Genomic DNA, 26,933 nt, shown 5'->3' with positions numbered 1-26,933 from the left:
CACACTTAAGCCTGTGCATCCCGCATGCTGGGTGTCCCGGAGCATGCATTGCAGTGGGAATTCGCTGCTATTTCTCAGCCGTCTGTGAGTTTTTTCAATTCCTTCTCCACATCTTCCACAAAAGCTGGGAAATTCTGATCCATAAGGCACAAGCGAATGAAGGGCCCCAGCTCCTGCGCGCGCCACGCTGAATGCCGGTACGCAAGGGGGAGCTCAAACGTCTTTTTCAGCACAGACTGCCAAAGTAAAAAAGAAAAAAATCAAGGTGTTGCATCAATCTTGGACATAAAAGGTAACGTTCCACGGGTTGGGTTTTGTAACCACACAGCTACGTTGGAGCTTTCAGCATTTAATAAAGACACATCTGTGGTGTTACTAATGCTGATTGAATGCTTTCTACCACATATGATTTCAGTATGTAATTTTTTGTCTGATGGCTACCTTCACTGGCAATACAGCTTTCATGCAACTGTGAATTCCTCTGCAGTTCTCTCAAGCAGAAATGCCTGTTTCCTGGCTAACATGGCTTTCTGGTGAAGGTCCATTCTGCCTAGGAGAAAGGATCCTGTATGAAGCCTCCATACTGCCACCTGAACTGTGTAAGGATAGCCAAGAATGCAGTTTGAAGCTCTTAATTTAGCAGGAGGTCTTTTAGAAGTAAATTATGGGGCTTTTTAAGAGTTAAAACAGCCTTTTCATGCCCATTTAACCCCTTCCCCCAGCTTGTTCCCTTGGTGGTGGGCAAACTATGTGCATCACATCCCTTTTCAGTGTGGCAGCAGAATGGAAGATGTGCGAGGTCCTATGACAGCCCTGACCCCTCTCCCCTCCCCAGCACCCGTAGGCAATGCCGCTCTCATCCATTAGGTGTCCTGGAGAAACGCAGGGGTTTCGCAGACTGGTAGGTTACTGGGCAGCTCCCAAATGCTTTCCGTGCTGCTCTTCCTGTGACAACACGCTGTAGTGGCTCGATTAAAACTATAGTGGCGGTCTGCCCACTTTCCTGCTGGACGTCGGCTGCATTAAAAGAAATGGGAACTTCACAGTTCAGAGGCCCTGCTGCAGCCAGGGCTGCTGCTCACTGTGAACCCCGTTATGATGCTATGTGTTAATTACTTGAGTATTTGTACCATTTTTTTTCCCATTGTTTGGGCTGCAAATGTTCTATAGACCTCACTGCCCGCTCAGCCTTTAACTTTCTTTACCCGTCTGTCATTAAAGCAGCATGTGTTACGGATGCTTTTTGGATACTTTGCAGGGGGAGAGCAGAAGCAAAGAAGATCACTGCAGCACCGCTTTCGTGATGAGTGAGGTAGGTATGATGTCCAGAGGCGATCCAAGGTGAATGGTGTCATTGCTAGTTAGGCTGGATCTGGCTTTAGAAAAAACCTTCAAATGCCTGGTTTGGCCTCTTTTTTTTGATGCACTGATGTGAAAGGCACAGGTTAAAGAAGGCCCCTCCATCTGGGCAAGGCAGGATTGTTGTTGAGCTCCGTCAGGCCTGAGCTTCTGCTTGAACCTGAAAGGGTGTAAGACAACTGGCAGATGGACTGGACTTGCTGAAAGCTGGGGCACAGCTGTGCTTCACTTGTGAGGAGAGAGAAGAAAACAAACCCACCCTTAATATTTTTGCTAATCTTACTGTTGGTTCACATGGCAGTGTTGCTCTTTTCCTGGGTCATGCCGCAGTCTTGACTGGAGAAAAATATCTTTAAATACAAACTGAAGACTGTGGAATATCTTTAAAAAAAAAAAAAAAAAAACCAACAAAAAAAACCCCAAACAAAACAAAAACCTGCAAGAAAATGCTTGCAACCAGTGCTTCTGCTAGCTTCCTGAAGGGCTGGAAATGGAGAATCGCAGAGCAGCAGCTGCAAAGGGTTTGTTTCTGAAGCACAAGTGGGGAAAAGGAAGTTCAGGCCTGAGCCACCTTTGTACAGCAAGCCTCAGGGCCAGGGCACCGGAGACCCCAGCTCAGAGCAGTTGGGTTTAAGCTGAGGAAGAAGTAGAGGAGGAGGTAGGAAACTGCAACACCAAGGAGTGTCTCTGCCAGGGAGCTGGTTTGTAATTCAAGTGAGAGATGGATCAATGGGTAGACCAAATACAGGCCTCGCCAGCAGGAGGCTTTGTTCAGAAGCAGGTACCATGCCCTTGCCTTATACAGGGACCAAAAAAATAGCAGGTTTTAGAAGCTAAGTTCTCTTATCGTGTTGCTATTAATTTACATTTCCTAGTATTGCCTCATAAAGCAGAGACTGGTCACGAAAAATACAGCTGCTGAAGGCAAACTGCCTTGTTTGATCACTTCTGCTTGTTGATGCACTCTGGCTGTGTTGTACAAGGACAGTAACAAAAGCGCTGGGAAGGAAACAGCAGGGAGTGTAACACAGCGCTCCCCCCTGAGAGGAGGGTACAGGGAACTCTGCTTTCTGAAAACAGAGGTGTTTAACGGGCTTTTGGATGACAGATCTGTAATTGGGAGCGTAGGAATTGTCCCCTGTACCACTGATGGGAAGAAACACCACCTTCATCATCCTGTCACTAGAGAGATGGGTAAGACAGACCCACTGGGAACCCAGAGAAGCAACTGCACAAACCCAAGAGGTTGGAAAGAGGAGAGTTTTCTCCCCCATCATCTGGTTCTGTACAGTCCCAAACTCACAGTAAACCAGCAACAAACTACCAGTTACTTTTAAACACAGCTTTCCCCTGGACTTCGGAGTTAAAACTGTCAATTGAATGATGGGATCTTTTGCTGTGGGTCAAAGGTGATTGGTATTTTCAGACTTAAGCAATGACTGCAGGAGTCATTTCTGCAGAGTGCCAACACCGTTTATTTGGATGAGACCTCCGGGTATTTGTTAGCTGGCGGTTTGTGCTTCATTCTTATGCAAATGGAGTAATTAAATACCTGGTTTTGAGCTTACTTCCTAGCTCCAGATCATTACACAAGATCCTGTGGTTTTGTTGGTAGAGATGATGGCATCCTGATGTTCAGAGAAGACGTTAACCAGGCGTTTACAGCATAGGAGATAGCTTGCTCTCTCTCCATGCGTGACAGATTCAGTTACAGGATCTAAATATTAGATTTTTTCTTTTTTTTTTTTTGTACCTGTGCTAGCTGGGTTACAGATCTTCTTTCTCCAAGGCTTGTGCGGGAATCTGGGAGAGGCTCATCTGGCTAGAAAATATCAAATGCAAATAAGGGCTTGTTACCAAGCAGAGTGTGGGTAATGTGCAAGAAGGGAAGTTGTTCCGTTTTTAGAGATATGGGGAAGGGAATGTGCTTAGCTACCTTATGCGGTAAAAAGGCATCTTTTTATGGAACCTGAATGCACATCTGCGCAAGTCTTTAAAAATGAAAGTCATGAAATAACGGGCCTGTAGTTAAACTGTCACGTCTAAACTAAGATGACTTCCAGTAAGTAGTTTAAAAGTAACTTTAAAAAATGCTGTGTGTGAACGCTCACCAGGAGCACTCGGTTTTCCTTCCCGTGGGTCACATCACTGGAAAGATGGCTTAAAATTGTCAATTCTATTTTCTGAGCAAGGTTTTCAGTCTTAACTTTTGGAGCAAGACCATTATTAACACCAACATTATCGGGAAATGAGCAAAGCCCAAAGTATAGGTAATCTGCTTAAAAGAACAAACAAATCTTGAGTATCAGCTGTTGAAGGACTCCTATATGCCTTCATGGAAATGGTGTAAGTCCAATTAGTGATATTTTATTTCCCCCCTGCACTTTCTCTACCAAACGTGATTCCACTGTCCAGCAGAGTAGGACTTTCCTAGTCCTATCATGGAAATGATGCAGCTGAAAACTTTGACGTTCCTTTTTCAGGCCTCAGTCTTGGTCCCGATACTTTTATCACATTACCCAAGAGCTATCCTGGCTAAACTAGCTGCGAGGGTGTTTTTTAGAGGTGGTAAATGTGATCCTCTGGATAACCAAGAGAGCGTATATTTAATTAGTCACCCTCAGAAACACTATCTGCCTTTGCACCTTCTCCATTTACCTTAGGTCTTTGTCTTGGAGAGGGGAAACATTCTGTGCCACCCCCCAAAATTGCTTTTACATGTGTCAGGTTAAGCTCAAATAGATACAATTGCATATTTACAATTACTAACACTGCAAAACAAGTAGGTAGTAAACGCAAAAAGGAGAATACAATTCCTGGTTATTTAAAAGACATTCTATCATTTTTCTTACCCTGTGTAATTTATTTGAAAGTCTGCCAGGTGGTTCCCAGCAGTCTTAGCTGAAATCCACACCGATGAAATTGTAGACATGTTTTTTTTGAAAACTATTGAGCTCTCATCTTCTGCCACTGCTCTTGTTTATTAACCTCAGCAGAAAGCATCCAAGTCTTCCAGCAAACCATACCACTGTCTGATTGGGAACTGGTAAACGACCCTTGGCTGTAGCATTCGCAGCCGTTTCTTTTAACAGTCAGTGACTGCCTACGTTTGCCTGAGCCCTGCATCAATTGTTCTCGTCATTTCCAGGCTCCCTAGCTAAGGAAGAGTTCAACCCCCAGAGCAAAGCTTTTTTTTTCCTCCACCTATAAATCTCATTCCATGAAACAACTGCTAATATGATCACATGAAATGTGTATATTAATTTTGGTTATTAGTGGCCTCAACAAAGGCATCTGATGGCTCTGAGGTATGTTACTATAAGGTTGAGGAGCCAGAACCACATTTTTGAGCATTGTTCTGTTCTGTTAACTTTTTTTGAGGCACACTAAGAGAATGGGAAGATGACAGGCAGCTTCAGCGGCTGACTTCCCAAATAACTCTAGCCCTGTTCAATAACTAGGTTTCCCTTTATGTAAACTGAATTTTGGGTTTCCCAAATTCTCTTTTGTATAGATGGTCTCACAGTTGCAAGAAACTTTCTTCAGAAGTAAAACTTGTCATTTACAACACTAATAGTTGATTAATTTTCTGGTGGTATGTTCTTGCTTACTTACTGTATGCAGTACCGATGCATTTTGTTCAGTGTCCTCCACTTCGTGTTCACCGGTAGCCAGCTGATCGAGACTGTGGTAGAGCTTCTGGCTTTCTTCATCAGTTACTTCAACCGGTATGTACTCCGCAATTTTATGAACGCAACTGCAGCAGTGTTCCAGCATCTGTTCTTTTGAATCTCCACCAAACTGAACACGAAACATGCGGCATTCATTCTGCTCAGAAAACAAAGAGAAACAAAATTAATTGTGAATCCCCTCAAACTATTTTGATTTAATTAAATTCCTATTTGTTATAGTTAGGAAGAAGGTGATTAATTTTTGGATCACTGCACCAACCAAACAAGTTTTCCCTGCTGTATCGTCATTTATCCCATCAGCTAAACCACAGGAGTGTGATTCCCAGTTTGAAATCCAGTTAAAAAGCCCAAGGAAATGGTAAGTGAACAGGGCCACTTGTGAACAAATTAAAGGTCCAGCCAAGTGAACAAAACTTGCCCCAACAGCAGCGTTTCTTACAAGTATAGCAGGGAAATTCAGTTCTTATCTATAAGGATATGCCAACTCTGAATAGTTATTTGTGACCAAAAATGAAATGACACTAAAGTAAGCGTAAGTCAACTTTGGACTCTAAACTAAAAGTTCTGGGAAGTGTACATTCCGTTTAGGATTTATGTTACTGTCTGCATCAGACCCAGCCTTACGTACCTACCTGGTCTGCCTGTGCATAGCTGAATATACAAATTCAGTTTGGCACTCCAACTGAATGCTGCTGCTCCTTGAATAGGTGCTAACACAATTGATTAGGAGTGCAAGAAACTCAAATGCATTAAGTCAGTGAAATAATACTTAAAAAAACAAAACAAAACAAACAAAAACAAACAAACAAAAAAAAAACCCAAACTGGCTAGAACTGACCCCCAGTATAGGTTGGGCTGTACCATAATAGGTATTTTTTAAGTACATGAGGTCCAGCAAACTGCCCTGAAAATGGAGGGCTGGAGAGTCTGTTGTGCATGATAAGCTTGTCCGAAGCACGTTCGGTTGATGGAAGGCAGGTACGTACTGAATCCTCTTGTTTAGGGAATGAATTAAGGGGACTTTCAGTTTGAACTTGGAATTTCAAATATAAAGCACAGTTAAATTATTAGAAAAGAAGCAAGTTTTCCTTGGACCGACGTAGCTTATTTGAGTCTTCATCTTTCTGAGATTTCAATGTCAAAACCATTTTTTTAATGACTAGGCACGCTGCTAGAGTGCTGATTACACAAATACAAGGACATCTTTCACTTTAAAGATTTTTGTCTCAAAGATGAGCCAGCTCTTCATGACAGCCTGTATGTTTACATGCATCTTATTTTAAGACATTTCTATTGCATAAAATGATTTTTAGGACATTGTAAGCATAAAAGCTTGTCTCGGTGCCTTTTATAAGGAAGTAATGTCAAAATAATTCAAACTGTAGCTCTCATTTTACCAGTGCCCAGTTACGTTTCCTCTAATTAACTAAGATGTCAACTTAACTGGGTCAGCTTCACATAACTGAGAACTGATTCGTGGATATGCCAGACAGGTGAGTTCTCATTAAAATGACAGAAAGGTAACTCGCATCTTAATTTGAAATCCTTTTGGAGACTTTCAAAGAACACTTGTTTTAGTTACCCCTACAATCCCTCTATCCATTTTCAGTCTGAGCTATCTGTATTGCCCTCTGCTTTTTCATAAGGAATGTTAAATAATTAGGACTGCAGTTTATAAGCAACAATAGACTTTGTAAATTAAACATTTGTCCTGTATGGAAAGAGAGAGGGCACTCAAATTCAGCTAAGATGTCGAGTTTTAGCATAAACTGAGTACTGGGCAGTAGCACCCGAACCATACAAAGCTGAAATATCAAAGAACCTTGAGGTCACTTGGATCATCAGATTTGCACCTCTTCCCGTGCCGGGGCTGGGCTCAATGAAAACAGTATGAAGGGAAATCACATACTACAAGAATATTAAGAACGTTTGTCTTGCTACTGCTTACAGATTGTTTCATATAACAAAGTTTTTATACACAGAGGCACATCAAAGACTAATGTGAGATAAGTGATTACTAGAGATGGAGCCGTATAAAGGGCAGTGACAGCAAAGCAGCTGGTTCTTTCAGAGAAGTGTAAGACACAAGCATGCATCGGACAGGTATGGCTTCAGAATTAGACACTCGTGTACTTCACTGAATAAAATTGCCACTAGTACAGCTGAGTTTCAATAGTGATCTGTGACAGGTACCTTTTTCCTTTAAGTATATTAACACTAAGCTTCTCAAAATATAGTTTAGAAACTCATTCTGCTAGCTGAAAATCCGCAATGCCCTGTTAAAGTAATATTTATAAGTAAATTAGTAAGTTTTGCTATAAATGCAATATTAATGACATCAGTTAACATTCAGTCAGTTTCTTCTGAAGTACATGATCCCAGTGATTAACTTCCATGTTTCTTTAACATGGATTATTCTATAGTTGCAAAGAAGGTAACATCCAGCAAAAAGAGCAAGCATAGGAAAGAAATAAAATAACTGAAATCAGTAAAGCAAGGAAACGAAATAAGAGCACAAGGTAAATCAGAAACGATAGCATAATATTTAATTGTGCGTGCCCCTTAGTTGCCCTGTGCACTCAGACATAGGAACTGGGTTTTGAAAACCTAGCTCACTTTCCTCTGCTTAAATGGCTTCTCCTTGACTCTTTTCTTACTTAGGTCTACCAGGGTTGAGACATAACCCCTTACACGGTGTGGCTGGCTTTCTGAATGTTTTAAAATATTTTTGAAGATTAGCACGGAAGCTATATACACTGACAGCATTTAAAGGATCACTTCAGCTACAATTTAGCATATAAAGTGGAGAAACTGTATGATAGGACCACTGCAGTGCCACTAAATCCAGTTTAAGTAATTTATGGTAAGTAAACATTTAGATGCACCAAATTCATTTAAGACTACGTTAATATTCCTATTCTTCTGAACTGTCCCTCAGAGCTTTTATTCAAGCCTCAAAGCGATTGTGATGTTGATTTTATTGTTTCTTGTGAGATGCAGCAGAATCGCATAGTGCTGTGCTGGGCAACAGGTTCTGTTAACTGTAAAGGAAACTGATGATCTACTGATTCATCAGAACTAATTACTGCAACAGCTCGATAGCCTGCTTCAGTGATATGCCACGTTTTGTAAGAATCTGACAAAAATCAGAGAGCAAAGGTGTTTTGGTTTCAGGCAAGCATAACCCATGAATTTAAAACAGTTCAAGATACTTGCTTACACGGTTCCTAGTGCCACCATTAGACTAGGCTTATTCTGAAACAAGATGAGTCCTTCTACTTAAACAATGCTTATTATGCCTCACATCTGCTTTCATCCTGGAATTAGCAAGGCATTCTCTCCTCTGCAAACCATATTCTTTGGTTTGTAACATCCTGTAAAGAAATATCTATGCGTCGTCTTTCATAAAAGAAATCAGATGAAAGACCAAAATACAACTAAAGAGGATTTTTTACAGTTTTCAGCTACTCTGGATATTAATTACTATTATCTGCAATCATAATAACCCAGTCTGTACCAGAGTTCCTGTCAGGGGAGAACGCCAGAACATCTCAGGATACTTGAGATGTTTTTATGCCTTACTAGTTTTGTGAACTGCACCAAGAGTTAAAACAAGGGGCTCATCCTCTTTTTCCAGAATTTCTGTTTCTACTTTAGAGATGAATTCTCTTGTCAAGCAGAGATAGTTAAACTAGAGGCAGCTGTTTCTGCTGAAACAACAAAGCCTAGAAAGTATCAGGGGAGAAGGGAGAGGTCTTATTTCAAAACAGGCTTTGTTCCTGAAAAAACAGGTGAGTGCTCAGCATAGATGAGCAAGAAACTTTTCGGGGTTCATCTAAGAACCAAAACCCTGAGATTTATACTTAAGTTGGTAACAAGCAAGTGCCATTTAATTATTTAAAGGCTAACCAACCATTTTTCATGAGATCTGAGGAGAAGATGAGAAACCTGGGTCCCTTTCATTGTCTTGAATACCAAATGCCTGAATCACCAGCCTGCCACTACTCTGCCAGGTGTCAGGGGCCACAAAATGGCCAAATAATTGTTTGCTTAGATATTTGCTTGCCAAAGTGAAGTATGACTCATAGGTAGCATGCTTCTGTACATGTAAGAGAATCGCTTCATCTTTTTAATTGTTAGCCATGGCAGATGGATTTGAAAATAAACATCAGTCTAGCTGTTTTAGTAGCTAACGCTCAGATAGCAGTCTAAAAGACTTGAATATTAGACTTGAATATTACAAAAGACACTGAGGTGATTCAATCCATTGTTTAATATGCAGAGTGAAAAACAACCCCTTTTAATTTATGTAGGCAATTTACAGTATCTCAGAACTTCTGATTTAATTTATCCAATATTAAGAAATCTTATACAGAAGTGTGTTAGCTATTAGAAATATTAAAAGCAACTCAACTTACCTTTGACTGTGCACGAAGCAGCAGGCAGTCTGCTCTTCTTACTATCTTTAACCACTTCTGGGAATCAATTAATGAAAAGCCTTCCTGAAATAAAGCAGAACACAAAACACTTGCACAGCAAATACGCAACACTCAGAAGTGCACACTTAAGTTATATATTTTAATCCCCAATGAAGATTTGTTATCTGCATATGTGCAACTTCTGTATCTGTCGAACAATTGCTTATATGTAATTTTTACCACACTAGGAATTAAATGTGAATCTGTAGCTCCAGTAACAACACTATGGCAAAGTACAGTCTAACTTCCATATATGTTTTCCATCTATATTGGCGCACGTTAGGAAAGTCTCCATGAAATGCATAACAAACCAGCTGCATCAGAGCACTTTAAATTCTTCCGCATCCCATGAAGTTGCCCGAGAGGGCAGCAGAGGGCAGGCAAACCTGAAGAATGGGACAGCAGTTGGTTTATTGAAGGCCCAGAGAGGCATTTTCTCCAGATGGAATTGAGGTAAACAAGCAGCCGCTTCAATAACTTGATAAAGATGTTTTTATACTCCAGTTCTGTTAACTGTCAGTCTCTTCAAACAAGACAGACTGCTCAGAATTCTGTGAAAATGCCCCTGAAAACTGAAAACATCATACAAAAATTACAAGGCAGTGGACTGTTTCTCCCGAGGTACCTCCCACAGACTGCTACATAGTCATTATTTAGTCTAATGACCAAGTCAGGGGTAGGGGGGAACACAAATTTAAGGGCAGGAAAGAAATTACCAACCTGTTTTATCTTAACTCATAATGCTTTTAATGACCATGGCTTTTTGCATAGGCTGCTTTTTATAGGCCTCCAAAGGGCCAAGAACCACAAGTCATGTCCATCCTGGACCACCAGCAGTGTTTTTTTTGCCAGTTACTATCCATCTTACGCAGGTCCAGGCTGGGAAACCATCTGCCATTCTATTTTGATACAAGAAGCCACGTCGGTAAGACACTGCCCTCTTAGTGTGCTGGCACTGGCTTTATAGTCTCATACAGCAATTGCATGTAGATTTTTAACTGAACTTTCACGAGAGGGAATGTCTCGGAAGCATTGAAGGGTTGAACCAAAGGCAAACTGGGTCACACACACACAGCTGATCAGACGCCTGCTATGACAGACTCCAGAGTGTAAGATGGCATGCAAGTATCATTCCCAAAAGGTCTGGGGTCAGAGGGAGAAAATAATTTCCCTCTGCACTGTAGAAATAGGTGCTGACAACAGGTAAGACAGGCCAGTCACTTGCAGCACGTCTGTCTGCGCTCAAAATGTCTCAAGGTAGGACTTGCTAGGGTGTGAAAGGCCTCGAGAATAGGAAGTCCTCACTTTGTGCCTGATGGGAAGTACCAAGCTATCCTCTACTCCCACAGGAATCTACATCCTAAAAGGGACAAACTGCAAATGATAGACCTTGCAACAGAAAACAGTATCTTTCTTGGCAAGTCAGCGTGCTCCAGCCATACAACACAATGCAATTAGCCTGCTGAAGCAGCGGAGCAGGAGGCTGTGTCCAGCACACATCCAGACAAACTGCTCTTGGATGTCACATAGCAGGAAGTCTCTGAAGAAGGTCAGTTTGTCACGTAGTCTGAATTCACGACTCACACAGTAAAGGAAGCCTGTGAAATACCCTTTACTCCTCTACACCTGGCATTTTGGCACCCCTGGCTTTGGGGGGTGCAGTTTTGTCTTGTGTATCAAAAGAGGCTAAAAGTTTGGTATGTGGACATTAAAGTGGGGGGGAGGGGGGGATAAAGGTCGGGGAGAGAAGATACTAAGCAGAATGCTTGAGGAATGAGATGAGATTAGTAGGTGAAGACTAAGGGGCAACTTAAGGTTGCCCTAAGGTGAAGACTTAGGGCAACTAAGATGATTAAGGGAGTGGAGCATCTCCCTTATGAGGAAAGACTGAGGGAGCTGGGTCTCTTGAGTTTGGAGAAGAGGAGACTGAGGGGTGATCTTATTAGCGTTTATAAATATATAAAGGGGGAATGTCATGAGGATGGAGCCAGGCTCTTCTCAGTGGCGACCAGTGATAGGACAAGGGGTAATGGATTCAAGCTGGAACACAAGAGGTTCCACTTAAATTTGAGAAGAAACTTCTTCTCAGTGAGGGTGACAGAGCACTGGAACAGGCTGCCCAGGGAGGTTGTGGAGTCTCCTTCTCTGGAGACATTCAAAACTCGCCTGGACACCTTCCTGTGCAACCTCGTCTAGGTGTTCCTGCTCCGACAGGGGGATTGGACTAGATGATCTTTTGAGGTCCCTTCCAATCCCTAGCATACTGTGATACTGTGAAGAAAAGAACGAGAACGAGCACTGTTGGGAAGTTTCTAGAATAATGAATAGCACTTCACATGCCATATTTTCAATTGCATGGTAGAATATATTACTTTGAAATTTGGCTACAGACATCCATAGCTGTGCAGATTTTGGCCCCAAAATACTGTTTAATGCTGAAAATGAAAAAGCATCAGCAAATTAAGCTAGTGACTGTGTGCAGCAGGAAGTTATGTCAGAAACCAAGAAATTTCCGTCATGTCAATGTCGTGGAAATGGCGAGCAGCATCTGCAACAGCAAAAAAATCAGCATTAATTGTGTATGCGCGTTGCAAAGAGGTCTTAGTACATGGCTGTACAAAATACACAAATGCAGATTTGTTTTGTATACACAAGGAGTACTTTAGAGGAGACATGGAGTGACATCCATCCATGATGCTTTTCAGTTTGTGCTGCCACAGTTGCTAGAAGGGATCCACTGAGGAAGTAAGCAAAGAAAACAGAACTGAAGTTAGAGGAGTAAGGCACTGCCAACTGCATTCAAGAAGGGAAACAGCTGGTTGCAGAAAACATACATAGTGCAGAAGAGTTTGAATGGGGCAGGGGACAGGCTCTCAAGTCAGAACAGAGAGAAAGATGGGGTATGTAGAACTGGAATATATAAAGCAGAAAAAAGTATTTTAAACTGTCCCTTCCAGAAAGGGTATATTCTTGATGTTCCTACAAATAATCTGAAAGTAAATGTTCTCACTGTTTGGAATGCAGTACACCAAGTGCATTTATATTTATTTTTGTGAAATAACCACAAACTTAAGGTGGATTTCATCTCAGCACAAAGACTTATTTCTCTTATTTAAAGATGAACAACTTTTAATGAACTTACATTGAGGGGAATATCCATACCTTCTCAAAACACACAGGCCAGTTCAGAATGCTCATTCTGGATAAGCAGCCAGGGTCAGTCCTGGACAACCAGGACATAATTTGTGTTGTAATATGACAGCTGCCTATGCTTACATGCATAGTGCTTCCTCCCAGAGGGAATTTCTCCACTGCTATTTAGTGTTCCTCTGATTCCACTACCAAAATGCTGTTAGTGAAGCAAATCTAGCATCTCCTGCTTTCATGAGGCCACTTTAACTTGTGGCCACCTCTGCTTACTCTGTTAATTCCAAACAGTTACTGTTTTTAATACACACCAACTGTGTTTATTTAAATCTAGATGTTCCCATATTAAGTCTATTTTTATAGTGGTTTTCCTTTCACTGTAAGATGTAAGTTGAACAAATGTTGTCTCCTTAAAATAATAGCTAGTTTCAAAGAAATCATAAAAGGCAGCCAATATTTAACTTTCCTACCAACTATTTTATTGACATTTCCCAGGTTGTCATCCTTTTATATGTCCTAGTTCTGAGGTAAAGCAAGGTGGAAAAGAACAGCATTTAGAATTTTTATTTATGTACTCCTAATTATTCAATTCCAACCCCAAAATCTGATTAAATGAAATGTAATTTATTTCAAGTTTAATTAGCTGAAGAACAACGCAGAAAGTATTTCCTTTCCTCTTGCACCTTTGGTTGATTGTATATTGCCAAGCAGAAACAAATAACTAAGAATAGCTAAACCAAACAGAAAAACTCAGTGCAGAATTTGAGCAGTACAAAATAGACCTGATTTGGCACAAGCAAGCTACCTGAAAAAGGAAAGGGAAAGTTTTAGACAAACTCAGGTCTGCAGAACTCCATCGTTAAATGGTTTACATCCATAATTATCATTACAGTCAGGATCCTCTACATTTTCCTCAGTTCTAAGCAGTAAATAAGCCCGATTTTGCACCATGTTGAGCTCTACTCTGTTCCTCGTGGCTTTTTTTATGTTACGTCAGTCAGCACAGGCTGATAAGACAAAAAAAAGATTCTTCTTAACAGTAACAATTCTCTATTAAGTTCAACAATGAAATAGTTATGAATCTGCATATGAAGATAGGTAAATGAATTCAGAGCAACAAGAAGGAAGACCGCAATAAATCTATCCCTTGTTCCATTGCTTCAAGCCAAGAGGATCTCTGCCAACATCCAGGAGCTATGCGTGGGGTAGATCCTGTATTGAGATTGTAATCTATTTGTGCCTTTCTAGACATAATGAATTGACTCAAAATCTGCTCTGAACCTATGCACTGACAAAGAAAATAGTAGTCCCTGCAGATTACTGCTGCCACCATGCTGACAGAAATACAGAGAACAAAGCAGCTGTGGTCAGTGTTCCCCTTGAGCAGGCACCATCCATAGGTGCTTTACGTTCAGAGTTGGGCGCTGCAGAGTAATATCAGGCATGAGCAGAGACAGATGGCAGTAGAATACTATCAGGAATATAGACAAAAAGGCAACCTAGAACTGGGCAGGAACATAAGGCCTCAAATGTTTACAATCTGAAGAGATAAATGGCAGCGCTTTTTTAAGTTTGATTGTTAACGTTCAATCATGCATATACTCCTTATGTTATTCTCCAGGATCATACTTATAAGAACACTGTATTAAAGGAAAACAGTTTCATACACCTCTGAAAAAAATCTAAGTTTCTCAGAGGGAGGACCTTGAAAGGAATTAAGCTGAAGGAGGAAAAGCAAGACATTTCCCAAATATTTTGGAAGCAGGCAAGATGCAACCATACCTTATATAAGGCCACAAGGCCAATGCTGGTCCAGCCTTACAGCCATCTAGTCTGTCATTAATTGGAAATACTTTTGTTCTGATTTTACATTTCAGCATTCAAAAAGCTGCTGGATAATGAGGCATGTGATCTATGTTGGAAGGTATTGCATGTTATTTATGAGTATATTTATTATTGTTTTGTCTAGAAACTCCGTGGTGCTAAGCAACATAGGAACACAGGAACAGATTATTCATTTAATGTTAGATTGCAAGGCCTTTAGGCAACCCTATCTTAACTAAAAATTAGTATATATTTAAGAAGTGTTATTTGTGTAACAGTTCTGCTATGCTGGCTTGCATCAATTAGTTTGGATTCACTCATTCATGGGACAGATGTTTTCAAATGAAACCGAACTATGTATAAGCAATAGCTTAGGAAGAAAAACTTTCTTTTTGCAACAAACAATATATACTCTGCCCTTAAATTACAACCAATATTAAAAAACAAAACAAAACAAAAACCCAGAATGCCACACACAAAGACACACATTCTCCAGTTTTGGCTGCCACTTATGCAAATACTCATGAAATGCAAATAAAACAGTTTGTGCTCAGAGTTCATAGTTCAGAATGAATGTATGCATTGCGTAATGTAATGGATTAAGGAGTCAGCTGGGTATCCCACAGACTGGGAATGTGCATTTGCAAGAAATTATGAGTTCAGCATGAGATCAAAGGAATCTTATTGTATTAATTAATATCCCAGTGCATAGCTGCCAGAGTGGTCCTGTCTGATAACTGAAGCAAGATGGCAGAAGAGAAAAGCTAAAGGCCTCAGACAACGTCCCACTTGCTCCGTTCTGATTCAGGCTGTGCAGCACAGAGCCATCTTCTACTTGCAAAGGCCATGCTCAGTTCCCAGGGAGGCACCTGTGACAGTTCCTTAATCCAATCATTTCCCAAAGTAAACTACCAAGACACAATTGGGGAGCAAAACAAGCACATGATGCCTTTGGAGGGCAAAAGAAGAGATTTGGGAAAGCACTCTTCTGGGGAACAGTAAGATGCTCCACTGCTCTGAGCACCCCACCTGCAAGCTCGTGCAACACTGCACAAAACCAGCAGGGATGGCTTCAACATCCTGCTGTTTTCCCCAGATGGAGAGAGGCACTGTCCTGTTACTGTGTCATCCTATCCAGAACTCCACTCCAGGGGTCTACGCATCACAATGAGGACGTAAGGTACAGTAAGAAATCTTTTCAGAAATAATATTCACTATTTAAATTTTAAGTGTGATTTGTTAAGTTACAAATACCAAGGGTTTTGACATCTAATATACTAGGCACTATTATTACTTAAGATTTATACCGAGTAACAGCTTGCTTATTCTTAAAAGTGACTAATTTGGCAACAAAGAAGTGGTAGTATTATTTCCACGTATCTACACAACACGGTTAATACCTTCAGTAAAAGTCTGCAACAGAATAAAAACACTGTAGTTGAGAAGACTGTTATTAAGCATTATCTCAAGAGACAGTGAAAATAAGGATGTGAGAGCAGTCTGAAAAAGCTTGTAAATTATATTCAAGTATTACACTGAACACTAAAGCAGAGGCAAAACTGAGATGCTAAGTAAAATCTGAAAACATGTTCACAAGCATTTGCTTGAAACTTGACATATAGATTATAAATAAATGCTTGCGTATATCTGAAAAATACCAATTTTTAATTAATTGCCTTTCCAAAAGAGAATTTACTTTTTAAATTAGAAAACTGCTGATTCTATAAAAAATTGAAAGTCTTCATTAACTGCTGTAGAATAAAAATGTAATTCCAGCTTAAAGTTAGAAGCTATGAAAATTAAACTTTGAATATAATTCAAATCAAGTCTTCATTATTACCTTGAAACGCACCTAGAAGTAGAAATTTTCCTTACTTGTATCTTTCTTCAAGATCTTAATAAGGCTAAATACATTAGTTTTTATTCCTGCAATATGAGCTGTCTTGAAAACTGAGTCGAGAGTAGGAGTGTCACTGTGACAAAAAATTATAATCCCCAAGCATGACAACTTGTAGAGTGGGGAAAGCAGAAAGTTGTCCCTGCAAAAATTCCCAACCTACGTGCCAGTATCCGAACATGTCATGTATAGCATCATTGGGAAGATAAGAGCACAGCAGAAACCATGTGCTGTATATAACTAGATCTTAGTGTAAGCATTACCCATCACAAACAGATCTGCAGAATATACAATAGGAAGTGGAAAGAGGTGAAAGGCCAAAAAAAAAAAAAAAATATCCAAGGCAGACAGACAGCAAGCTAACTGGAATAAGGAATAAAAGGATGTTAAGCTCCACATTATCTTTTTGCATGCAATTTTTTTAACCCCCAATCTCTTAGAAGCCAGATCTTAAATCTTGCTATTAAGCTTGTTTGTTTGTGGAAAAGAACACATCAGGGCTGAACTCATTAAACAGAGTGCTCTGTCTCTACAGAGGCAGGAAAGCTAAATGAAGTAGCAAATACAGGACATGCGCAGCCACCATACCCAAAGGACTCAGCAACCGATGAGTATCTTCTGCCAAACTGCAAAGTATTGGGTGCAGGAGCCCGTGCTACCAGGTATCAGCTCTCTAGAACGAGTTCCCCCAGATGGGTACAAATTGCTGCCCCTTGCAGGAGTGAATAGCAAAGATAAGCCCCTAACTCTGGACAAACCTTGATATCTCACAGTGAGAACCTGAAATTTATTTTTTTTTCCTAACCTACATTTTAAAACAGCGACACTTGACCAGGGACCTAGAGAGGTGAGCTGGATCCTCATGAGTTTAGCTGGCTAAAGCTCTTCAGGGCATCCCATTAATAAGTCAAGTTAAGTAATTTAGTCTTTAATTCCTGATACAAAATACGTACTTCCCTAGATCAATACCATACATTAAACTCTGACTTTAGGGTAAATACATTTCATTAATCACTGCTCTTTAAAAACTTTTCTAATAGTTGGGTTTAGAAGAATTGAGGCAAGAGAAAAGTAAAGAACAGAACCCCTTAAAACTCTTTACTGCTGCCAATCACCAATACATAATCATTATACAACAGGAACGTATCATTATATCAAACATAAATGGGGAAGCTAATGCAGAAAGGTATTCAGCTTGTCCAAAACTATCATGTCAACTGCAGATATTGAAATAAACAAACTAAAATTGACATTTTTGAACTACAGTTGTGGTGCTGAATATGTCAATAAAACTGAGATTCCTTCTACTCTTTCAAATAGCAATTGTAGAACCTTTGATAAAAAAGCCACCCTTCCCCTAGCTTTGCAATGTACTACCACGAAGCAGCATTAGCAACCTGCTCACTTCCCTAGGTTTCTGTCAAATGTCCTCATTTATTGCACAGGGACCTTGGTCTACCCAAGGCACTGTTGTGAATATCATCTCAACAATTTGGTGCATAAGTTTCAGGCACTGCAAAGAGAGCATCAAGAACATCAGAACGTCTGCTGAATGCTCGCCTAATTAATGAGTTAGAATCTACTGTATCCTAAGCACTGTTAGCTTATTAGAAGTCATGAGGGGACCAGGAGGGCACTAAGGACATTTAGTCTACACTTTGAAAGATCAGGTCACAAATCAATTACTCTGGATTAATTTTATCCTATTAAATAAGTCCTCTTCACAATTTCAATTTGTTTAATTTGTAGGATATTAAGAATTCTACTACTGGAATTAATCGCACTGAATAAAACACCAAAATGTAATTTTCATGATGTGCTGATTTGAAGGAGGCAGAGGAAATAAGAGTTGTGGTAAACAGAACATGGTGTATCTTGAGAGTATGGCCAGAAATTGACAGAGATGCTGTTGAGATGTTCCTGTTAAAATTCCATTATCTACAGTATACAATAATGAGATTTTTCTACTGTAAAATATGCAGTCTGTTAGGCAACACTGCACAAAAACAGGTCCTAAAAATATGTAATTCAATTCCAAATGACGAACTTTGTTTAAAACAAAAAAAAACCAAACCAAAACACCCTTTGATTTGCATTACACATTAGGGATTTTTACGTTCCATGCTCTGAAGTTCCATTTACCTCCTCTCCATTCCATTTGGCTGATCACAAGAAGGAGATTGTATTTTAAAAGGAAAGCAGTTGGCTCCTTCTTAAGATAGTTTCAAGTATGTATCTGGCAGTGTCATTAAAGAATGTTTAAAGTGATCTTGAACACCTACCCATTCCCCAAAAGTTTACCCATTAAAATAAAGAATTTGTTTTCTTTGAGCAATGGATGGAAACACTGAACAAGTCAACAATGATTTGTTGTAGTAGCATGGAAGTACTTTAATGACTGGTTCTGGAGCATTCTCAGATACTGTAAGCAATTGTTCCAAACCTATCGCACCTCACCACATAGCAGTCTCCAAAGCACAAGTTATTCACTAATTTGCCTTTTAGAAAGTTTAGGTGTGCTGAGGTGTGAAGGTTTACATGGTTTAGCTCGGTGCATCAATTGTAGCATTCCTTTTGGGGAAGAAAATGGTATTTCAACTTCCATTAGTGAAAAGACCGCTAGAAGGGAATTCATTAAATAGTCTACTATTTTATTGCTCATAAAAGTAGTTCTGTAGTCTTTTGTATGTATTAAAAAATATTAGTTGTTAGGATATGTAAATATTTTACTGCTATTTATATAAATGTTGTTCTTAGAAACAGACCACAGAAGAGTCATAGTCTCACTTGGCTCTAAATAGCTAGCATTCTTTAAGGAAAATAAAAGGTTTCTTAACACTCCTGCTTTAAGAAAATAAAAAAAGAATAAGAGAATACATAAATACGTCCATCATAGAGAGAAAATATTTTTATATCAAGTCAGGAACACTTGAATATTCTTCCTAGAGTGGATCACGTTAATCCAACCATCGATGAAATTATGATTTCCATTTCTATACAGCTCTTTTCACCTCAGTTCTGTGTAAATGGAGCTGCAGTGAATGTTATACATAGATGAAAGGTAGACACCAAAGAACAGGATTCACCAAGTAAATAACTCGCACAAAAGCTATCTCCTCTTGTTTTCTCACTGACAGGAGAGTGTTACAGAAAATAGTTTATGTATTTTAGTATTTCATAAATCATCACTTGACGTGAAAAAAAGTTTGATGAAAGAATCACTAAGCAATGCAACAGAATATGCCTTCATCCCAAAAAAGGTATTTGTTGGACCCATGCTCACTAAGCGAGCAAACATTGGGAGCTACCACTACCACATTGGCCAACCAAGGTAAGTTTAGCAGAAAACTATAAAGCTGATCAGCACTGAGTTCAGGCAAGCGTTAGTTCAGTTCACACCACCATTCACTGCTGAAGAACGAACAAAGAAAAAGTTCTACATGAAATAGAAAGCAGACAAAGTCTGGAAGTTCACACTTTTCAGTATGTGACTTTGATTTTTTGGTGGACTGTTTAAAAAAGCATCCACCCACAGTAATATCTGCATAATACAGAGGATTTCTGCTCTATCATTGCTGCTGTAGTAAAAAAAAAAAAAAGTTAAAACATTCACCACTGAATGAATTCTTGAATTTAGTTAGCAGTTCAGTTTGTTCTTGGATTACTGTTAGAGTAGAAAAAAATACCTTTATTATTCATCCACAGAAATGTTATAAAAATACAATATAGTTATTCAAGTTGAGAAGGAAATGGTGTCCCTGCGACACAGATCTCATGCCTCACTATGTTCTTATGCAGAGGTACAAGGTACAAAGCTACGATAATTGTTACCTTGTTCCCTCAAAACCAGGAGCCTGTAGTACATCAAAACGTCTGAAAAGTAGGGATTAGAAGATAGATCAAAAGACTAGACATCAGCAACTCAAAGGATGCAACTATGTAGCAACAAACAGTTCTGTAAGTACATCAGAGGGATTTTCAATGCAAGTAAGGCAGCCATGTACATGTTGAACGCCTTGGCGATAAAAAAGAAATACTCAGTAGCCCAGGCCAGCAAGTAGAAATCACCGTACATAGTAAAAACACAAACTGAATTATTCCAACAATTGCAGCATTTTATCAAACTTGATGCATTCCCTCTGGAGCAGAAACTGTCCATTATCCTCTGTGACAAAATGTCCATTATAATGGAACCCCAATGAGAGGATTTGGTCTGTGACAGATTCGAAAGAACTATATGTACTTAGTGGTGCAAAGCCTGTTTAAATATTGTGACAGGTTTCTGACAACTCCTGAGAGCTGGAGACTAGAGGGAGATAGAACCAGTGAGATTAACCACTTCTACAGTCTGATTATTTCTATAGCAATAATGTAAGACTGCAGACTATTGCAACTTTTTTGTTATATGGCACCTTGATAAAGAGTTTGCAAAATTTCACCAGTGGCCTGTGCAGTTCTGGCTAGCTTTGAGCCTACTCCATTGTAAGCTGCTCCCGCTGTCCAGATCCTGTTGTCGACAGGCCTTGGAAGACTTCTGTCCAAAGATGGTGGTGCAAACTGTCTTTAGACAATGATACTGAGTTTGTAGCATCCCTGGCTGCTACTTGAAGAAAGCCATTCAGAGATCCAGTAACAGTCATACTTAATTTGATATCAATGCTGTTATCAGCTACTGGCCAACAGCATCACTGCCTGCACTGCCTTTTTCAGCACAATCTCTCTGCATCACCTTTCTGTTTGATGATACTGGCTGCTTTACTACACAGATTCCACAGACCATTCTCCAAAGACTGAAAAGATACCTGTAGATTGGGATTGTTCCAGGAAGAAGAATTTTATCACTGCATATCAGTCTTGCATAGTGTTGGGAAAAAGGATGCATTTCTGGGAGGGCGTGTGCTTAAGGAATAAGCCTATGCAGTAAAGCTAAGCCAGAAGCGCTGGACCAAATCCCTTGTAAACAGGAAATCTAACGTAGTTCTGAAGATGCCTGCCCATGTTCAGGACTAGCAGATTGGGTATTTGCTAGGTTTTTTAGCAAGTCAAGTATGCTCAAGAGGAACAGAGGAAGGACTGCAACCATTCCAATCTCTGAGAAATATAAATAATAAGGCACGTTGTACCAATACATTTCACACTAGGTTAGTTCTGTATGCACAGAGCACACCTGCAGCATGATCCCAATTACATGAACTCAAAGAAGTCTACCCAAAAGAACTGACAATCGGGTTTTAAAATGCACGACACCAGCTTTGTATGTCTTTTCTCTAAAACTTAATAAAATGTTGGTATTGGCCTTAAGGCTGGTATAGAAGCATTGCCAAAATAAATGTATTTTGTTTTTTAAAAAAACAGCAACTTTTTTTTTTCCTTTTAAATTCTCAGTATTAGATATCAGTCATGTTTACCAAGCATGTCTCTTCGACCTCTATTCTGCACTATTAGGCTGTGATTGTTACTGCAGTATCTTAGTGTCTCTTAAAAGCTGAATCAGACCTGACAGACCTCAGAAATTCCTCATCTGGCACTTCAAGCAAGGCAGCTGCCTGAAAGCTTCACTAGCCACTAAACCCAAGAGCTGCAAGAAAGTGCTTTTCTCAGCCAAGTCTTTATAAAGCTTTTCTCATACTTCCCGCACTCATCCCTTATGACAGCACACTTTATCTGCCCATTGTTACTTGCCAGATTCAGTCTTTGCCAGACAGTCTTTGAAGGGCTACAGTTTGTCTGTGACTTGGTTTTTTTTCTCTTTTTAGTCATTAAAACTTACTTTCAGTTAGCCTTTATATGGTTACTTGAAGAACATTGTATAAAGTAATATGAGTCTACTAAACACTTACAGCCATCTCATCAGGGTACTGAAAACAGGACCAGCCCCAGGAGAGGTGCATTCTGCACTGATTCATCCCCAGCAGAATTTGGCCAGAGATGGCAGCAAGTCTCATTTCAGTTGCATTTCTTTTGCCTATCTGGACTTTCAATTACTCCATTCCTTTTTCTTATTCAGCGCAACTGCTGAAATACTTTCCATGTTCCATTTTTACCTTGTCCAAGAACATTCAACTTGTCCTCACAAAATATGCGAGCCAAATACCACGGTTTGTACGAGGGATATCCAGACTGACAGCTCTCTGCTAACTCATTCTTTATCTATTCAATATTCCTAACACGCTCACAGGCCAAAAAATTCAATTGGTTTTCATCCTATAATTTCTGTAAGTTTAAGACCTGTTAAGAGGCACAGCAAGAACTAATTTATAAGCTTATAGCTTATACATATTTAAACCTACAACATACTTTCTTATATATTCTGTATTTAAAAAAAAAAAGTCTTTGTTATCTTAATACTGCAGCATCTTCCAGTGGCTTGTAATACCTTTCTAATATATTTATCAGCCAATTCCTACTGGTTATCATCACTGAGTATCAGCAATATCCACTGAACACACTTGACTCCACTTTCCAGCACAGGCCTTCTTGTCATGAGCATCAAACCAACTCCTTCTAGATTAAGTGTTTCCATTAACCTCTTTTGGTTTCACTGTGATGTCTTTACAGTTTAGTAGCTGGTCATGCTTAACTACAGGCTACAGGAAAATCAGTTGATACAACTCTGAAGTTGCTATTTTGTCTCCATGAATTTAAGTTGTATGTTAGATCACATTACCCAACATAGAAAAAAACCATACCCTTCGATAAAACAAATTATCAAAACCAAAATACTAACAGGTCATTGGCAAGAAAATAGCTAGATCATATAGCAAATCTTATAGGAAATTATATTTTTATCTGTTTCTTAACAGTGTATTTTGTCTGTTTTCTTAGGCAGAAGAGTTGTGAAAATACCCACATATCTTTCAACATCAGCAACACTTAGTATTACACTTAGTCTAGATTTTTAGAGCCACAAAGGAAATATTGTTCCCCAGTATGAAATAATCCATTTAGTATTATTCTGATAAACACAGAAAGAAAGCAGGACATGAGAATTTCCATGAGCAAAAGAAAATTGGCAGTTTCCTTTCCATAGGAGAGAACACAAAGTTGAGAAGGGAAACAAAGTTAATAATGATGCTAACATGAAAGGAGAAGCATTCTTTATATGTGAGAAACTTACCAGTACTGTTCGCCCTTGGGAAATAAAGAAATGGCCAGATACAACAATGGTAAGGATAAGATGGCCTGATTCTTCATTTGATTCAAAAACCTTTAAAAAGACAGACAAAAAAATCTAGCCCTGTAAGCACAGAATCTACATTTTTTCATTTCTAGTGCAAAATAAGAGGTTTCAAAGGTGGGTGTTAGATTTCAGGTGTATAATTGACCTCTCAGTAATGCAACTTGCCCTCCGCTCCCACAAGACAGGAGGCACGCTTAAGAATTTTTTACTAATTATAACTCCATATACAGATTTAACTACTTTAAACAACCATCTAGACTCTTCCAACCTGATCTGTAGTTTTTAATACCACAGGTCACTGCTGATGAAGAAATAATAAAAAAAAAGTATCGCTAACTATCAGATCGTTGATGTGTTTACATTAATTCATGAAGCAAAATCTCTCCCGATTCCTGCATTAGCTCTCAACTTGCAAAAAGATACCTGCAAAGGCCTCAGTTATTACTGTTTGCTACACAGCCGCCTCCTCGACCTCAGTTACAGCCAAACCCAGCAGCCAGCTCCGCGCCCCCCCCCCCCCCCCCCCCCCCCCGTCACCTTCCAAGAGGAGGTGTTTTGCCCTTCATCGTCGCTGTCCGTCGGGGGTAAGAAGCGGCCGTAGCGCTTCAAGGGCCACGTCGTGGCGCTGCCGAGGAGGGAGGTGTCGCCGGCGCCACCCGGCGCAGAGGTCTGCCCCGGCTCGGAGCTGCGACGGCCGCCCACCATCGCCATCGCTGCACTGAGGGGAGAAGCGTGGCGCTGGCGGCGGCGGGCCAACAGGAGTTGGGCGGGAAGCAGGAGCCAATAGGAGGGAAGAGAGAGCGCGTGGGGGGGACTTGTTCACCAATCAGAGGGCAACCTCTGGGTGTGCCGCTGTGGCGGGGAGAGAGGCGTGAGCCCGGAGCACGCGCGGTCGCCATTTTGTGGGGTGTGAGGGAGTGTCGTGAGCGCTCCGCGGCACGAAGGAGGTAGCGGTGTGGCCGTCTGCGGTCTGTTGCTGCGTTCAGTGAAATGCCTGTGGAAGCCGGCCACGATGTCAGCATGCATCTTTCCTCAGGTGAAATATGTCTAAGTCCCTGTAGAAAAGCTGCCCTAAACTCTTGAAGTTGCCTTTTCATTTCTTGGTGCAAGGTGCTGTGCTCTCTTCACAGAACTCCCAGCAGTGCTTTTACGGTACCTGAAGTGGGATCTGTGTTAAATGTCAAAAAGCAGTTCTCTTTTCAGTGAGTGTTGCGTGCTGTTAGCCAGCCCAGGTTTGTACAGCTAGATTAATATATTGAAATTGCACTACTCTCCATTTTGCTTCCTCTCTGTTAATTGGTTGCTCCTAGAATTATGTAATACTACACTTTCTCTAGAAATAGAGTGATGGTGAAATGACTCATAATAAGACTGCACTTAGGCATTCCATTTATAGTATGTGTCTTGGTCCATTAACAATAAAAATGTGCATTAGCCAGCCAAGGTCACTGACGGGGCATGGAAGAGCCAGGTACCGATCAGGAAGTACCGTTCAGTGCTTGAGAGTCCACTGACCTGGATGGGCTTAAGGGTGCCAGTGACCACTAGTCACTGTTAAACCATCTATGTGCTTGAGGGTAGTATGCCAGTAGCTTTAATCCCAGTTTTGAGCATTGCCTACCACCAGCAGCACATACTTGATCGATACGAAGCTTGGCTAAATAGTCACACGTCTTAAAATAAGCAGGACAAAGAAGTTTATGCCAACTTTGTGCTTTTTGTTATTGTTATGGTTTGCACTTACGTTGCTGGCTTGGCTGATAGGAATAAGGTTTTAACCTTATTCCATTTTAATGGAATGAGTAACTACTGCCTCACCAGAAATAAAACCTTCAGGTACAAGGTTAACCTATTGCTTAAACTGTGATGGTTTAATCTGTTAGAAAATATTAGATTGACATTTATGTCATGTAGCTGTTGTGTTTTTCATCTGATGTTACACCCCGAGAGCCAGATTAACATCTGAGGAGCTATCTCCATAATAAACAATTTTACAGTGCTTTCAAAAGGAAGGTGTTTATCTGAATGTTTTGCGGATAGGGAAACACAGGCAGAAAGGCATTAAATGACTTGACAAGGTCATCCAGAAAAATCAGTAATGAAACAGGGAATACAGTGTGGGCCTCCTAGCTGCCAGTTGCCTTTTCTAATCACTGCTTCCCCAGGAGGATTTCTCAAATTGCGCTTGTCAAACATTCAGAATTGGCCTGTAGACTTGGGACTTTCTTGGAAACTACAGAAGCAGCTAAATATTGTTGTCGGAGAAAAATAGTATGAGTACATACATTGAATCTATTTACCCCTAATTTAGCTGAAGTTCTGTGGAAAGCAGTTTGTTTGCAGCATCTTCTAGAGTATAGTTTGCAAGAGTGAGTTCTGGCAGACGTGCTAAATGCTTCTGTAGGAGGAAACAAAAGCTCAGTCTTTTACCAAGACAAAAATTTCAAAATGCGGTTTCAAAAGAGGCAGAAGGAAACCAAAAGCATCAGATGCTCCTGTGAAATCCTTTAAAGATAATGCCTTATTGAAATGCCACATGAAAAGAAGGAGTTATTAGGGGGATATAAAGCCAGTCACAGTGTGCAGAAGACTACAAATTCTTTCCTTCACAGTTTTGTTAGGACATCTCAGTAGCGTATACAGTACCTGCAGTTTAGCGAGACCTGAAGTTCAGCCGGCGCAACTTGACTGTGACTGGGCAGTATCTCATGCTACTCTCATATAGAGGTACCAGTCACAGTCATGTTTACTTTGTATGCTGAACCTTAAACATGATTCTAGCAGCCTTTCATTTTCTGGTCATTGGTTTTTGCTTGACTAGGGACTACTAGTTTGCTTTTAGTTTTTGGGCATGAATGCATTACGTTTTTACATGTGTATAAAGCAAGGTTTGAACCAGGAGAAATGAGTATTGCACTAAGTCATACACAAGCTCTCGCTGATTCTGATTTCTTTGGGGAATTGCATGATTAGTTGTGTATTCAGAGAGTAGACATATAGAAGGATGGTTAAAATGTTTTTTTGTAAAAGGCTACAGAGGTTGCCAATTTTTTAAAATTACAGAATAGAATGTAGAAGAAGGAGACTGGTAGGTGAGCCTGACAGATTAAAATGTCTTTCATCAGAGATGAGATAGCAAATCTCACGTACGTGCTGAGGGTTTATCATTGTGGTGTTCTTCAGATTTGCTTGAGAAAAAGTCAGACTGCAGTGGTAAAAGTTAAATCTCTCACTGCAAAAGTGCATAGTCCTGTTAATAAGTTAGAGAAACTGCCAGAAGCAGAGATATCCTTGCAGGAAGAGAGATCTGTTCTGTTCCTGCACAATAAGGATTTGTTAATGTGCTAATATTTGTT

General features: G+C 40.1%; 1 protein-coding gene across 1 annotated transcript; it reads right to left on the bottom strand.

Moving 5' to 3' along the window:
* Nucleotides 1-74: 74 nt before the first annotated feature.
* REC114 (REC114 meiotic recombination protein) lies at nucleotides 75-24,288 on the bottom strand (the record flags this gene model as incomplete). The annotated part of the gene is made up of 6 exons (XM_082488785.1): nucleotides 75-236; nucleotides 3,113-3,181; nucleotides 5,014-5,187; nucleotides 9,470-9,553; nucleotides 23,515-23,604; nucleotides 24,115-24,288. 6 exons carry the CDS (start codon nucleotides 24,286-24,288, stop codon nucleotides 75-77), a joined length of 753 nt encoding a protein of 250 aa, XP_082344911.1.
* Between the last annotated feature and the right edge of the window lie 2,645 nt (nucleotides 24,289-26,933).

Source organism: Vanellus vanellus, assembly GCF_965231255.1.
Source record: "Vanellus vanellus genome assembly, chromosome: 11".
In the NCBI taxonomy this organism is placed as follows: domain Eukaryota; kingdom Metazoa; phylum Chordata; class Aves; order Charadriiformes; family Charadriidae; genus Vanellus; species Vanellus vanellus.
This window is presented reverse-complemented; position numbering and strand designations above follow the sequence as displayed.